General features: G+C 40.1%; 1 protein-coding gene across 1 annotated transcript in view; it reads right to left on the bottom strand.

Moving 5' to 3' along the window:
- AK9 (adenylate kinase 9) overlaps positions 1-15512 on the bottom strand; it is a 105596-nt gene that overhangs the window by 37366 nt on the left and 52718 nt on the right. Inside the window, exons 19-22 of the mRNA XM_060114541.1 lie at positions 11547-11747; positions 11062-11183; positions 4151-4363; positions 469-729 (exon numbers count right to left, since the gene is read on the bottom strand). Of these exons, the coding sequence (XP_059970524.1) occupies positions 469-729; positions 4151-4363; positions 11062-11183; positions 11547-11747 (797 nt within the window). The remainder of the gene's footprint in view (positions 1-468; positions 730-4150; positions 4364-11061; positions 11184-11546; positions 11748-15512) is intronic.

The raw sequence follows: 15512 nt of genomic DNA, 5'->3' as shown, positions 1-15512 counted from the left end.
TTTTTTTTTTTTTTTCGCGGTATGCGGGCCTCTCACTGCTGTGGCCTCTCCCGCTGCGGAGCACAGGCTCCAGACACGCAGGCCCAGCGGCCATGGCCCATGGGCACAGCGGCTCCGCGGCATGTGGGATCCTCCCGGACCGGGGCATGAACCCGTGTGTCCCGCGTTGGCAGGTGGACTCTCAACCACTGCGCCACCAGGGAAGCCCTGCTTTTCCATTTTTTTAAGTAAGATCTGTATTTAACATATGGGGAGGATGACTCTTAAATGATTTTTATGGGCTACTTTTTTCTTAGAAACTTTATAGAGTTTCTTTCTTTTTTTTTTAACATCTTTATTGGAGTATAATTGCTTTACAATGGTGTGTTAGTTTCTGCTATATAACAAAGTGAATCAGCTTATATTCTTCTCCCCCAAAGTAACACCAATAAGCACAGTTATCTGCAAGGAGAGTATTAATATTCCTACCAGCTTCTTTGTATTTTCTTCTGCAATTGTAACATTGGCCTGAATTGCAAGCTCTTCAAGTTCTTGTTTTGCAAACTGCTCATCCTCAGAATCGTCCTCAAATTCAGGTCCAACTTTCTTCTCAGTTTTAAGCATTAATTTTTCTTGAAGAAATTCTTCAAACTGGATATGAAAAATGCCCAATTTTTCTGCCAGCTGTCTTCCACATACGGTTTTGCCAGAGCCATGGGGGCCCAGAAGGCATATTCTTAATGGAGGAGCCTGCCACAGGGGGTGGGTCAGGGGGTTGTAGGATAGAAGGATAGTGAGGAAAAGGAAGCTTTGAGAATTTAGAAAACATAAGGCTTATTATTAACTGCCCTCCCTAAGACTGAATTATCACTTCACAAACTCAAGGATGTTTCAGCATTAGGATACCAATTAACATGATTCATTGCATCAACCATGGTCCTCAGGGATCATCAACAACCATAGAGCATCTTGATATCAAGTGCCAAAAGGCATTTAATAAAACTAAATTAATTTTGTTCCTTTAAAAAAGCTTTAATTAAGGAAGAATGGAAAGGCACTTTCTTAGCATGATAAAAACAACAACAACAACAAAACCTCTCTACCAGACAAAAAGCCCATTGATACTGGAACACTAGGGGTCCCTTCATTAACTCCTGTAATCTCTGTATTGGAGATAGGGAAGCCCCAAAACCAGAGAACCCACAGAGATCCAGATGTATGGATTGTCCACTGATGCTCAAATTGTCAAGAACAACGGTGAGACTTGGGATGGAGGAGCAGGTAAACCTTTTGTGAATGTGGGGAAATGACTATGATATTGGTAGGTGACGGCAAGGAGGAGTGGGAGATGGTGATATATCTGGATGGAATAAGCCTCAAAGGGGCTGGAAGTAACGGATTTCGAGTAGCAGAGGGAAGCAAGGAGCACGGTCTCATCACCTTCTGTCCTTGTGAAGGAAAGGTTCAGAGAAGAGTTTAAAGGTGCAAGTATACCAGAGAAATACAGGAGAAAGAGGAGTCAGGTATCTTGAGGAATAGGGAAATTTAAAAAAAAGAAAGAAATTTAAGAGATTTAAGAAGATAGCAAGTCCACAAAAGAATATTTGAAAACAGAAATATCAGAGAAAAGAAAGAGATCTTAGAGGTTAAAAATGTGACTGAAGTAAAAAGTTCAGTAGTACTGTGAAATTCTAAGATTCCCTAGCATGAAAAACACATGATATCAGATTAAACGTGTACCATGTGTCCAGTGCAATGAATAAAAACGATTCTGGACAATTTTAAGAACACAAGATAAGGAAAAGAAGCTCTTAAAAGCTTTCAAATATTTAACTAATGAAGCTGACTTACAAAGAAATTAAAACCAGCCTAGTGACACTGGATGCTACCTCACAATAAAGCAACATCTTTAATATTCTAAAAAGGAATGATTTTCAACCTAAAATCTATGTCCATACTAACTGTTAAACATATATGAGAACCAAATGATGACATTTTCAGATATGAAGAAAGTTAGCTGAAAATGTGTTTCAGCAAAACAAGGGTTTGAAAAACCCACAAAAGCAAGAGGAAGACATGATGTAAATATCTGTTGACTTTGCCACCCGGCATTTATTCACTCTTCTTCTGTTAACCACATCTGGATTCCCCCCAGGAGACCACCCTTCATCACTCTCAGTTTATGTGCTTCCAGTGGAACTGATCCCATCATTAGATAAAGAATTGGGCATGACATGAAAAGATGCTCAACATCACTAATCATCAAGGAAATGCAAATCAAAACCACAGTGAGATATCACCTCACACCTGTCAGAATGGCTATTGCCAAAAAGACAGGAAACAACAAGTGTTGGCAAGGATGTGCACTGTTGGTGGGAATGTAAATTGGTGTAGCCACTATGGAAAACAGCATGGAGGTTCCTCAAAAAACTAAAAATAGAACTTTCTTGTGATTCAGCAATTCCACTTCTGGGTATTTATACGAAGGAAATGAAAACACTAATTAGAAAATATATATGTACCACTATGTTCTTTGCAGCCTTTATTTGCAATAAACAAGATATGGAAGCAACCTAAGTGCCCATCGATAGATGAATGGTTAAAAAAGATGTGGTACACACATGCACACATAATGGAATATTACTCAGCCATAAAAAAGAATGAAATCCTGCCATTTGTGACAACACTGATGGACCTAGATGGTATTATGCTAAGTGAAATAAGTCAGGCAGAGACAGACAAATGCTGTATGATTTCACTTATATGTGGAATCTAAAAATCAAAACAAACAAACATAACAAAACAGAAACAGACTCACAGACATACAGAACAAACTGGTGGTTGCCAGAGGGGAAGGAGGGTAGGGAGATGGGCAAAATAGGTGAAAGGGATTAAAAGGTACAAACTTTCAGCTATAAAATAAATATGTCCAGGTTGGCTGTACAGCATAAGGAATATAGTAAACAATATTGTAATAACTTTATATGGTGACAGATGGTTACTAGACTTAACTTGATCATTTCACAATATACGTAAATGTCAAACCACTATGTTGTACACCTGAAACTGATTAATATTGTATGTCAATAAAAAAAGAACTGGTCATGTGAGAAGATTTAAGTCAGTTGATGAATCACTTGAGAAAAATAATGAAAAAGAGAATGGTGAATAGTGAAAATAGAGTGGTACGAAATTATGTAGGTGCAGTCTCACACCATACTTTTGGATCACATTTTAAATCCCTCAGTGATGAAATTGCTGAAGTGACACCTCATTCATCCACAGGTTAAACCTCTGGCAGACAGAGCTGTGTGGAATTCAGAGTGGATAAGTAGCTAGGAAGTGAAGGGATGTAGATACATGACAATTTGCAGAAAAAGTGTGGACTCACCATTAAGATTTCAGGCTTTTGTCCACAGGATTATGAGTAAAACAAGGCAATAGATCACAAGTAGTGAAACAGACTAAGAGGAAAACAAAACACCAAAAGAAGACAAAAGGCCACATTCCTAAGTGACTCCCATCACCAGCAGGGCCAGGGCACAACCATCAGCATAATTCAGTCATCCCTATGGGACAATTTAGGTCCATGAAAATGGCCCAAATTATCCAGAAGAGTTTAAATTGTGTTTTATGAGTTCTGTTTAACAAGGCATTAACGTTACTGAAAGTTGTGACAGTATATTGTGATTTATATATTTTGATCTTGTAGTCCCATTCTAGGGAATTATACTAATAAAATAATTAAGAGAAACAAAGGATCATATGCCCAAAGATTTCCTAAGTACTATTTCATATCCACAATGGCAAAATCACACTATAAAAATTACTATGAAAAAATGTCTAACAAGAAATTAGATGTTAAAATGGTATGTCGAAATGATTAGGCAATAAAACAAATCCAATAAATTTACAAGCAGTAAATTCAGCTGTGACTTTCTACTTCAGCTAAAAAGATATCATGTATTGGTCTGATACAGGCATTACTGAAGAAATCCAAAAATATAATTAGATTATGTTATATTCCAAAAAGTTGTTCTTGGAACCTAGATATTTCCATACCATTATATTAGATTGGGGACTTTACTACTGAGTAAAATGGTGGAGGTTGGTAATAAGTCCCTAAAAAAGTATGCAGGAGCGATCGTCAGGATGGGAATATTGTTTTCACCTTTAATGGTTCATCATGAGCCACATACTCCTCAGGTTGCTCCAAAAACTTTTCTTTAGCCTCAGGACTTGAAAAGTAATAGATCTTTTCTCGATATTTAGCTGCTTCTTCTGTGCTACCTGGTTGTAGGATGAAGTTTTCTTTGAGAGCCACTGGACAAAAGTGCTTTGTATCTCCCAAATGCCTTCTCTTCTCTTTAATTCTATCTTCATTCTAGAAATATTATTCAAAGTTTGGAGAACACTATTAATGCATCATTCATGTAATACTAAAGAGGGAATTTTTAAAAATGCAACTTGAATAGTATTTAATCCATAACAATATCCATTTAAAACAATCCACAAAAGACCAGTTCTTATACTATTTAAATTAATAAAAAAATCAGGTTCTCATATCCCTCTGAGTTCACATCCCAAGCGTCTTTATTTTATAAAGAAAATGAAGCACACTGAGAATGAAGGCATCCCCAGCCCTCTACAGACAAATGTGTAATAAAACCCCCCATAATGTGCTGGTGCAGGGTCACTGTGAGGTCAGTTTCTAAAATAAAATTATTTCCAAGAAGTAAAAGCTGAGTCAGGGTCGCAACTTCTTACCCATTGAAAATGAAATGGGAGATGCCTCAGGATTTGCTTCGTTTCCTACTCAGTGGCTGTATATCAAATAATTTGGAACTATTTTATTTTGTTCAATTGGAAATGTGTAATATATTTTATTTGTGATAGATGAAGAAACTGTGTGTAAAGTCCCTTAAGGACTCTTGCAATTTATTTAAAGCAAAGTACATTTAAAAAATAATTTTCTGTGCTGTACAATACATGTTTGCTGTAAAAATATTCAAAACTTATCACAATGCATAGAGTGAACATTTCCTCTCACCTTCTTCCTTACAATACTATACTGACACTCAGTAGTTTTATGTGCATCCTTCCAGACCTCTTTTTCTAAGTTTATCCTACACATCTATATATAAAAATAGACACAAATTTAGGCACAAATACATTATTTTTTAAAATACCAATGAAATAATACTTTACATGATTATTCTACAACACACCTCTTTTTTTCCCCCAAGCAAGATATAATAAACAAATTCCTGTAAAGTAGCAAAAATAAGACTAATCTCTCCTTTTCTTGTGTCATTCTTGTTCAATTTTTGTGTCAGGGTTATGCAAGGTTCAAAATGAGCTGGAAAGTATTGATATTTTTCTATGATGTAGAAGAGTTAAATAACATAGGACTTATCTAATCAACAAGAACTGTCCTATAACTCCCTACAATTATTTTTGTTTGTTTAGCTTTTATCTTTTGTCCTAAGCAAACTTTAGTAATTCGTATTTTGAAAATGCTTTTCATTTTGACTTAAAATGTATTAAAGTTGTAATTTAAAACAACCGTCTTTTAAAATCTGATTATATACCCCCTTCTATCTCAAACGTTATCTACTGCTCCTTCTTTTTACCTCATTCTACTTGCCAGAAGTTTGTCTATTTTATTGCTCTTGTCAGTGAACCAACTTTTCATTGTTTTTGAAGTTAGGCCTACTGGTTTTATTTGGTTTTGTTTTCCTATTTCATTAACTTTTGCCTTTAATCTCCTTTCTACTTTCTTTTGGTTTATTTTGTTATGCTTTTTCCTAGGTTCTTGAGTTGGATGCTTAATTAATTTCTCCAGTCTTTCTTGTTTTTCAATAAATGCACTTAAAGTAAGGCTGCCAGACTTAGCAAATGAAAATGAAGGCTCCCCAGTTATATCTGAATTTCAGTTTAAAAAAATGTGAGGTAGGTGAGTGGTGGGTGACAAGGTTGGGGGGGGGTCTTTTTGGAGCAAGGAATTCTGGGAAGATGGTGATCTAGAGACTCTCTCTTTCCTTCTCTGCCACCTCCTCAGTGGTAAATAGCTGCTGGGGCAGGTGGCTGGTAACCATGGACGTGAGGGGAGACAACTGTACAACACTCTTTACCACTGTGAGGGGGACGAGTACCTGGAGACAAACAACAGAGGGACAAGAGCATTAAGATGCCAAGTCTTTGGAGGAATTTTGCCTGTAGAAATCTGTGGATTTCCTGGGGGAATGTTAGCATCAACAACTACCACCCAGGAGTGTTTGTGGTCTCTGTGGCCTGCAAGAGACCAAGAAGGAGCTGTATGGGTGGGTGGACTCCTCCCTGACCCTGCATCTGGGTAAGTATGAGGAATCCAGGTAGCTGAGCTTGTCTCAGGCCTCAGCAACAAAATAGGTGACCTATCTGCTGCTATGCTCCTGACCGATGGGGAGAAAAGTCACTTGGCCTTTCATAATTTTTGAGAATATTGTCACCTAAAGCACTCCAGCAACAGTCTTGAACCCCACTGAGCCAAAAAAAAAAAAAAAAAAAAGAAACAAAGAAAACAACCATCTGTCTCAGGAAGCCTGGCACACACTGCAAGATTAGTCAGATCAAACAGACCACAAAACTCTGCAACACAGGCAGGGAAGAAACCCGATCTCAGAGTAGAAAAATGATGGAGACATTTACAGAGATTCATGTAAACACTCGAAAGAGTTCATGAGCACCAATAAAATATGTAAATGAGCTGAGGAAGAGAGTGAGCACTTGTGGTGGAATCTGGCCCCCAAAGATCCCCAGAACCTGTGAATATGTTATCCTATGTGTGTGATTAAGTTAAGGATGTTGAGATGGGAGGATCATGCAGGTGGGTCCAATGTAATCACAGGGTCTTTATAAGAAGGATGCAAGAAGGTCAAAGGCAGAAGGAGATGAGATGATGGACAGTAGAGGTTGAAGTGATGAGTTTTGCAGATAGGGAAGAGGCCATGAATCAAAGAATGAAGATGACCTCCAGAAACTGGGAATGATAGGGAAAGGCTTCTCCTTTAGAGGAAGGAACATAGCCAACACTGATGTTAGCCCCCTAAGATTCATTTAAAAATACTGACTGTGAGAACTGTACAATAATTTGGTTATTTTAAGCCACCAACTTTGTAGCAATTTGGTACAGCAGGAATAGGAAACTAATACTCCACTCTAGAGACCCCAATGAATGTCTTAAATTAGAAGGCTGAGTGTAAGACAAGTCTACACATATTTGAACAAACTCTACAAATGTAAGAACAAAAAAGTAAGACATGGAAAACTTGAGGGAAAAGATAAGATATTTGGAGGATAGATCCAAGAGACCTAACTGGTATTAAGTATTGTGGAAGGAAAAAAATGGAAGAGATGGAGGAGAGGCAAGAATTAATTTGCTACAAATAGAGAAAGAAATAACCTCATTTAAACACATGCCAAGTGCAGGCAGAACTGATGAGGAAAGACAAACACCTGGACACACCTTGATGCAATTTCTGATCTCTGAAGCAACATTAGAAGTGTTGTTTCTTTTTCTATTTGTGTGGCAAAAGCGAAATATCTTTGCTGTTGATCTTTCCTATTGTAAAAACACTGCATCTCGAATGTTAAAAAATCAGACACTATAGATAAGTATTTACAAAATAAAAATTACTTGCGAGTCCATCACTCAGAGATAACCACCATTAACACAGTCAACAGCTTGACTCAGGTATAACTGACATTAAAACACTTACATACTTAGTTTATAATTTGATAAGTTTTGACATACGTTTGATCCATGAAACCATCACCACAGCCAAGACAATAAACAGATTTGTCAACTGCATAGTTTGCTCCTGCCTCTTTGTAACCCGTCCCTCCTGCCCCTATTTGCCTCCTATCTGCCCCATCCCCAGACAACCACCGCTCCGTTTTCTATCACTATAATTAGTCTGCATTTTCTAGAATTTTATGTAGGTGGAATCACATAGTATGTATTCTTTTTTGGTCTGGCTTTTTCTCTTAGCATAATTGTTTGGAGATGCATCCAGGTTGGTGTCTGTATCAGTAGTTCTTTTATTTGTTTTTATTTTTCTGTGTGTGCTATTCCAGGTCTAATTATTCCCTGTTCCTAAGACTAGACTCTTTTTAGTATACTACCCAATGCCCTGTGAATTATGAGGCTTTTCCAGTCTAGTTGGTGGGAATAGGCATTATTTCTGGCTCTGTGTGAGATCCAAGTACTGGTCCCACTAATCTCTGGTACTTCCCAGAGCCCTGAGTAGTTTCCTTACATGCAAAGCTGATCAGTGCTCTGTTGAATACTTGAAGGGGCTGCTCTGCAGGTGTCCAGAGCTCTCTCTGTGTACAGTTCTCTCATCTCTGGTCCCTTCCCTTCTAGCTGCTTTGGTCTCCAGGGGTTCTCTGCTCTATCTCCTCCAATCCTCCAATCAATGAGTCTCCCTGGCTCTGTCTGGGTCCCTCCTCCCTGTACCACAGCCTGGACAAGGTACATGGCCTTACAGACAGGAAGATGGGGAAATCGTAGGGTGCACTTCATTTATTTCCCACCTCTCTGGGATCACTGTGCTTCACTGTCTCATGTCAATGCCTTGAAAACTGTTCCATGTACTTATCCTATTTTTCAATTGTTTCAGGCAGGAGGGTAAATCCAATCCCTTTTAATCCATCTTTCCCGGAATGACTGTTAACATTTGAGTACATATCTTCCCAGAATTTTTATCATGAGTTAGTGCACATTTTTTTGCTTTTGTCTGTATAGCACCTTTCTTTCCCTTTTCAAGTAACATGAACCTTCTCCCTCTTCTCATGGAGAACCACTTCTTCCACATTCCAAGGTTCTCAAATGGACTAGACAATCAGAGTAACTCCTCACCTTATAGCCACTGAGTGCATGTGACTGAGGTTGGCTCAATCATATACAAAGTCCTCTAGTTACTATGATTAAGAGGGGCAACTGACTGAGCTGGGAGAAGTGAAATTCTTTCTTGTGATTTTTCCAGGTGGATGTAAAGACAGAGTGTTGTCTTTCTTCCTAGATCAAAATTTCTAAGGATGTTCTCCCAGAATTCCTGGCAGCCATGTCTGCCTTATTTGGAAAAAGCATCTTCGCAGATGTAATTAAGGATCTCATACCATTGTTCATTATTCAGATGGTCCTTAAATCCAGTGACAAGTGTCCTTATAAGAGAAGACATGGAAGAGAGGCCAAGGAAAGACTGAGGCGGAGGCTGAAGCCAACACAGAGGCAACCACAAGCCAAGGATTATCTGCAGCCACCAGAAGCTGGAACAGGCAAGGAAGGGTTCTCCCGGGAGCCTTCGGAGGGAGCATGGTTCTACCTACCAACACCTTGATTTCCAAGTTCTGGTCTCAAGAACCGTGAGAGGATAAATTTCTGTTGTTTTAAGCCTTCGAGTTTGTGGTGCTTTGTGGGGTTTTTTTGTTTTTTGTTTTGGCTGTGCCACACAGCATGTGGGATCTTAGTTCCCCAGCCAGGAATAATTGAACCCATGCCCCCTGTAGGGGAATCATGGGGTCTTAACCACTGGACCACCAGGGAAGTCTCTGTGGTACTTTGTTATGGAAGCCTTTGGAAACCCTGCAGGTAAAACTGATCTGTGTTATGGTAAATTAGGAAGAGTGGAAGTGAGGAAAAGACACTATATTATCAATGAAGACCATACTTAAAAATTTAAGTTTTGAATATTACAGACAGCTTGAGAACTGTCTGCAGATACAAGAAAGACACCAAGTTCTTGCAGACCAGAGCAGGGCACAGAAGAAGAACGGCAGAAGAAGGATGACTGAGAGGAGAGAATCTGAATATTAGTGGGACAAAACCCATATCCTTTAGCCACCCTGACTGAAGGTCTCAGCAGTTCCTTAGGATAAAGTACCGAAAGCTGTTAGCAGAATCATATTGTGTAACATTTGTTGTCTGACACATACATATTTGGGTTTAAGTTAAGGAACAGTAAGTTAATTACAACTGAATGTTTATCTACCCATTTTATTGATAAAGACCGGAATTAAAAGAATCACCTCCTACTTTATTATTGATAGATGCCCGAACTGGGAGGCTGTCAGTTGAGAACAGTGACCAAAATTGTGGTGCCAAGGAAGAAGATTGGGGCCTAAAATGAGCTGTTCCCATTTGAGCAAACCACTCATTGTTATCATGCCGGTAGCCCCTCAAAGGTGCCATTGCTGTGCTTTGTATAAAACACCCATGTCTGTTAAATCTTTTTTGTTATTAATTTTTTTTAATTGGAGTATGGTTGCTTTACAAAGTTGTGTTAGCCTCCACTACACAACAAAATGAATCAGCCACACATATACAGATATCCCCTCCCTTCTAGGTTACCACAGTGCATTAGGTAGAGTTCCCTGTGCTATACAGTATGTTCCCATCAGTTGTCTATTTTATACATAGTATCAATAATGTATATGTGTCAATACCAGCCTCCCAATTCCTCCCACCCCACCCCTTTCCCCCTTGGTATCCATACATTTGTTCTCTACATCTGTGTCTCCGTTTCTGCTTTGCAAATAAGATCATCTGTACCACTTTTCTAGATTCCACATATATGCGTTATTATACGATATTTGCTTTTCTCTTTCTGACTTAACTTCACTCTGTATGACAGTCTTTAGGTCCATCCATGTCTCTGTAAATGACCCAATTTCATTCCTTTTTATGGCTGAGTAATATTCCATTGTATATATGTACCACATCTTCTTTATCCATTCCCCTGTCAATGGACATCCACTTTTGTTAAGTTTATAAAATATTTCCATCTCTAATACCTATAGACATTTCCAGCAGAAAAAATTTAAAGAATTCTTTTTTCATGGGCGTAATATACTGTCTAAGTAGCCCTGGCATTTCAGAGATCAAATGAAGCTAGGTAGAGGCAAAATGTGTTGAAAATGTTTATAAAATTGAAGATTCCTGCCTGTTTTCTTGGAGTCTAAAAGTGCCCATTACCACTCTGGATATGTGCGTTTTCAGTGATGTGACCACGGTGAGGGAGCAGGAACAAAGACTCCTACCTCCTCCTCCTCCTCCTCCTCCTCTTCTAGCTCCTCATCGCCTTCGGCCTCAGCCTGATAGTCTTCTGTTTCTTCATCATAATCGTCCATAGTTAACTCCCAGCCAGCATAGTGGAAAGGTTCTGTAGAAAAAAAGAAGAAATAGTTGGGAAGGTATTTTTAGGATAAAAGCATATTAGCATATGACGGTAGCCAAAGATTAGGAAAATTAATTATAGGGACTGGTCTCTTAGCTCAAATGTGTATGCAAACAGGCCGTCACAAATTCTTTAAGTGACAACTGGCCAGTTTGGTCAGTGCTGTTCGTGCCTCATGGCTGTTCTGATTGGTGGGTGCCTGCACTATGACAGTTGTTAAATATTTTAAATATCATCCCTGGATATACTGACTGTTTTGCTTCACAAACCACAGGCTTTAAACTTTCACAGTACTTTTAATATTACCTGCTCATGACAACAAATGTTATGATTACAGACAGCCCTTACTTTCCATGGTCTCAACGACTTTTTGAAGTAGTTCCTCTGGAGTTTTGTCAGCAATCTCCAAGTTTAAAACTTGAGTAAAAGAGTCACGGATTGCTGTTTCCATCTGCCTCCAGGCGGAGTAGAAAGATCTGACACTCTCTTTAATTGGCTCCATTTCAGGAACATCAGGATAAGCGTCTTCTGGAAACTCAGGTAGTACAACTTTTGAGCAAAGTTAAAGGAAAGAAAAAAGAGCCTTCAGGCATTATATCTTTAGTCATATTGGCAAAATAACTTATACTTTATAACACTTTAAAAACATTTGGGGCTTCCCTGGTGGTGCAGAGGTTAAGAACCCGCCTGCCAATGCAGGGGACACGGGTTTGAGCCCTGGTCCGGGAAAATCCCACATGCCGTGGAGCAACTAAGCCCGTGCGCCACAACCACTGAGCCTGTGCTCTAGAGGCCACGAGCCACAACTACTGAGCCCTCGTGCCACAACTACTGAAGCCTGTGTGCCTAGAGCCCATGCTCCACAATGAGAGAAGCCACCGCAGTGAGAAGCCTGCTCACCGCAACAAAGAGTAGCCCCCGCTCGCTGCAGCTAGAGAAAGCCTGCATGCAGCAACGAAGACTCAACACAGCCAAAAAAACAAAAACAAAAAAACAAAAAATACCCTGGACTCAGGGATGAGACATGTCCCTTATTTAATACAGTGTTTTGGCATTTCTGTTACTTGTAGACAAATGCAGTGGCAATGGATACAGATGGAATAGTCTTCCTCTTAAGCAAGGTCAGCGGCTATGCTTCTTAATTTAAAAAGTCAACCCTACCACTTAGTTACTTGATGGTCGAAGCACACGATCAACCCTTAATCAACAACACTGAACATCTGTGCTCCAGAATTTAAACTTTGAATTGTTTGCTACTTAAATCTGGTCAGGCTTCTGGATAATGGGGTGGCAGGAAGCGACTTGCAAAATGTTCAGTGGTTGCTCACTCCAGGCTGCCCAGCCTGGTCCTGACAAATCAACATGGTGAGGTTAGGCTTTATTTGAGAGAGATACATTTGACTGGAGAAAACGTGATCAGACCATGGCATTGGTTTTTAGATGGCCGTTAAGGAACCACTGGTCTTAGGGACACACTATCCGTGCAGTTGTCATTATGAGCGCTGCTCTTTATATACCCTAGGTGTCTGCTGTCCCCTGGTCCTTTTCCTTGAATTACACTCCTTGTGATAGGTTCAATTGTGCCCCCACCAAAGATATGCTCACATCCTGACCCCTGGTACCTGTGAATGTGACATGAATTGGATACAGGGTCTTTGCAGAAGTAATTAGTTAAGGATCTTGAGATGAAATCATCCCAGATTTAGGGTGGGCCCTAAATCCAATGACTGGTGTCCTTGTAAGAGGAGAAGATGCACAGAAACAGAAACAGACACACACACACACACACACACACACACACACAGAAAGAGAGAGAGAGAGAGAGAGAGAGAAAAGGCCATGTGAAGATGAAGGCAGAGACTGGAGTGATACAGCTACAAACCAAGGAACACCAAGGACTGCTGGAGTAACCAGAAGCTAGGAAGAAGCAAGGAAGGATTCTTTCCTGGAGATTTCAGAGGGAGCATGGCTCTGCCAACACCTTGATTTTAGACTTCTAGCCTCCAGAACTGTGAGAGAGTAAATTTCTGTTGTTTTAAGCCACCAAGTTTATGGTAGCTTGTTAAAGCTATCCTAGGAAACTGATATATTTCCCAATAGTTTCCTTGAAAACAAGCATTGGAGAGCAATGTGGAATTTAGTGAAGATTTAGCAAGGGAGAGATGGAGAGACTTTATTCCACACACCCTGTGACAGACACTGGTGGTAATTCACCCAGCCTCTGTGTTCCTCTTCTTCCTTCCTGGCAGACCTGTGCTTTTGTTGCAGTGTTTACCCTTCCTCACATGGCTGAGGGAGTGGGACCCTCTCTCCAGCTCCAGGAATTTATCCTGATTGGTTTAAGCCCCAAATGCTGGTTCCTTTCCTTCTGATATTTGGGGAGGGAATGTAACTATTGATTTTGAGAGTGCTAAGATTCAGTTTCACTTAATTTGAATTAGGAATCCTGAGCTCCGATCCTTTCAGAACATAAGGCAGATGAGGAAAAAATCCCTAAGTTCTAGTCTGGTAATGATGACATCAAAGCATCAACTATGAGGCAGACTCTCTGCTGGGTGCTTTAAAGAAATGTTCTTATCCCTATAAAAACTCTGCTAGGTAAATCTTCCTAGCTCTGTTTTACAAATGAAGAACATAGGTGCAGGATAACTCTATAACTTGTCATATAGCAGCCAATGTGAAATTTTTTAAATGTTAATAAGATCAGATTGACCACTTGCACTTATAGAAAACTCCCATCTCCATAAGCCTCTGGCCTCTGCTTTGCTCTCCAATTTCATCTCCCACCCCCCTCTTGCTCACCATGCTCCAACCACATTCAATTTCTTCCTTGACCATGTGAAGCTGTGCCCACCTCTGAGCCTTGGCAGTGGAGGGATCTTTGCCCAGATCCTTTCAGCGCTTTTGTCTTGCCTCAAATATCATCTCAGATGACACTCTTCCTTGACCATAATATTTCGTGTTGCCTCTTCCAAACCAACCCCGTGGTCTCTATCTTGCTCATTCATTGAACAAACACTTATTGAGTTCCTACTATATCCCAGGTACTGGTTTAGTGTCTTCATGGCACTTAACACAATCAGAAATTATCCTAGTTATTTACTTGTTTATTCTTGTTCTTCACCCCATAGAATGATGGCTCCTTGAGGGTAGGGATCTTGACTGTCTTGGTCACTGCTGAGTCTGTACTACCTAGGGCAGTGTCCGTTGCTTTGCATGGCACTTAGAAGGACTTCAATAAATATTTGTTGAAGGAATGGATGAATTTCCCGATGTTTATTACTAGCTGACTCTATTACATGTCCATGAAGTGCTTGGAATGAAGCACTGTGATTTGAGCCAATGGTTACTCTAAGCTCATGTTCTTGCATGTAACTGGCCTATACCTAACCAGTACATAAAGAAAGCAAATTGGGAATGAGAGAAGTGATTAACCAGCCTCGGAATGCATAGGTTATTGCCCTTCAAAGTGTCGATTCTAAGCAATACATGTGTCATTCCATTCTAAGGCTAGAGTGACGACAGGATTGAAATGAGACTTCAGTCATCTTATTTGACAGAGATAATGATTATCTTGTGGCCCAAGACAGAAGCCAAACTTCAAAGGAAAAGATGTGTTCCCAAGCATGAGATATAAAAAGCCTGCTTTGGGTATGTGTTAGTTTCCTGTAGCTGCCAAAACAAATTATCACAAACTTCGTGGCTTAAAACAACAGAAATGTATTCGCTCACAGTTCTGGAGGCCAGAAGTCAGATATCAAGGTGTCGGCAAGGCTGTGCTACCTCCGGAGGTTCTGGAGGAGAATCCTTCTGCCTTTTTGACCTTCTCCTGGGTACTGTCATCTCTTGGCTGGAGTCTGCATCACCCAATGTCTGCTTCCATCTTCAAATTGCCCTCTCCTCTGTGTGAGAGTCTAATCTCCCTCTGGCTCTCTCTTATAACGACATTTATGATGGCATTTAGAGTCCACCTGGATAATCCCACATAATCTCCCCATACCAAGATTCTTAGGAACTTCCCTGGTGGTCCAGTGGTTAAGAATCCGCCTTCCAATACAGGGGATGTGGGTTCGATCTCTGGTTGGGGAACTAAGATCCCACATGCTGCAGGGCAACTAAGCCCGCGCGCCACAACTACTGAGCCCGTGCGCTCTAGAGCCCATGCGCCACGACTAGCAAGAAGCCCATGCGCCACAGCAAAGAGCCTGTGCACCGCAACAAAGATCCCATGTGCCGCTACTAAGACCCTATGCAGCCAAACAAACAAACAAATAAATAAATATTAGAAGAAAAAAAAGAAAGATCCCTTAGGGC

The sequence above is a fragment of the Mesoplodon densirostris genome, chromosome 12 (assembly GCF_025265405.1).
Source record: "Mesoplodon densirostris isolate mMesDen1 chromosome 12, mMesDen1 primary haplotype, whole genome shotgun sequence".
Classification (NCBI taxonomy): domain Eukaryota; kingdom Metazoa; phylum Chordata; class Mammalia; order Artiodactyla; family Ziphiidae; genus Mesoplodon; species Mesoplodon densirostris.
Note: the sequence above shows the minus strand (reverse complement) of the source record. Positions and strands in the feature narration are given on the sequence as shown.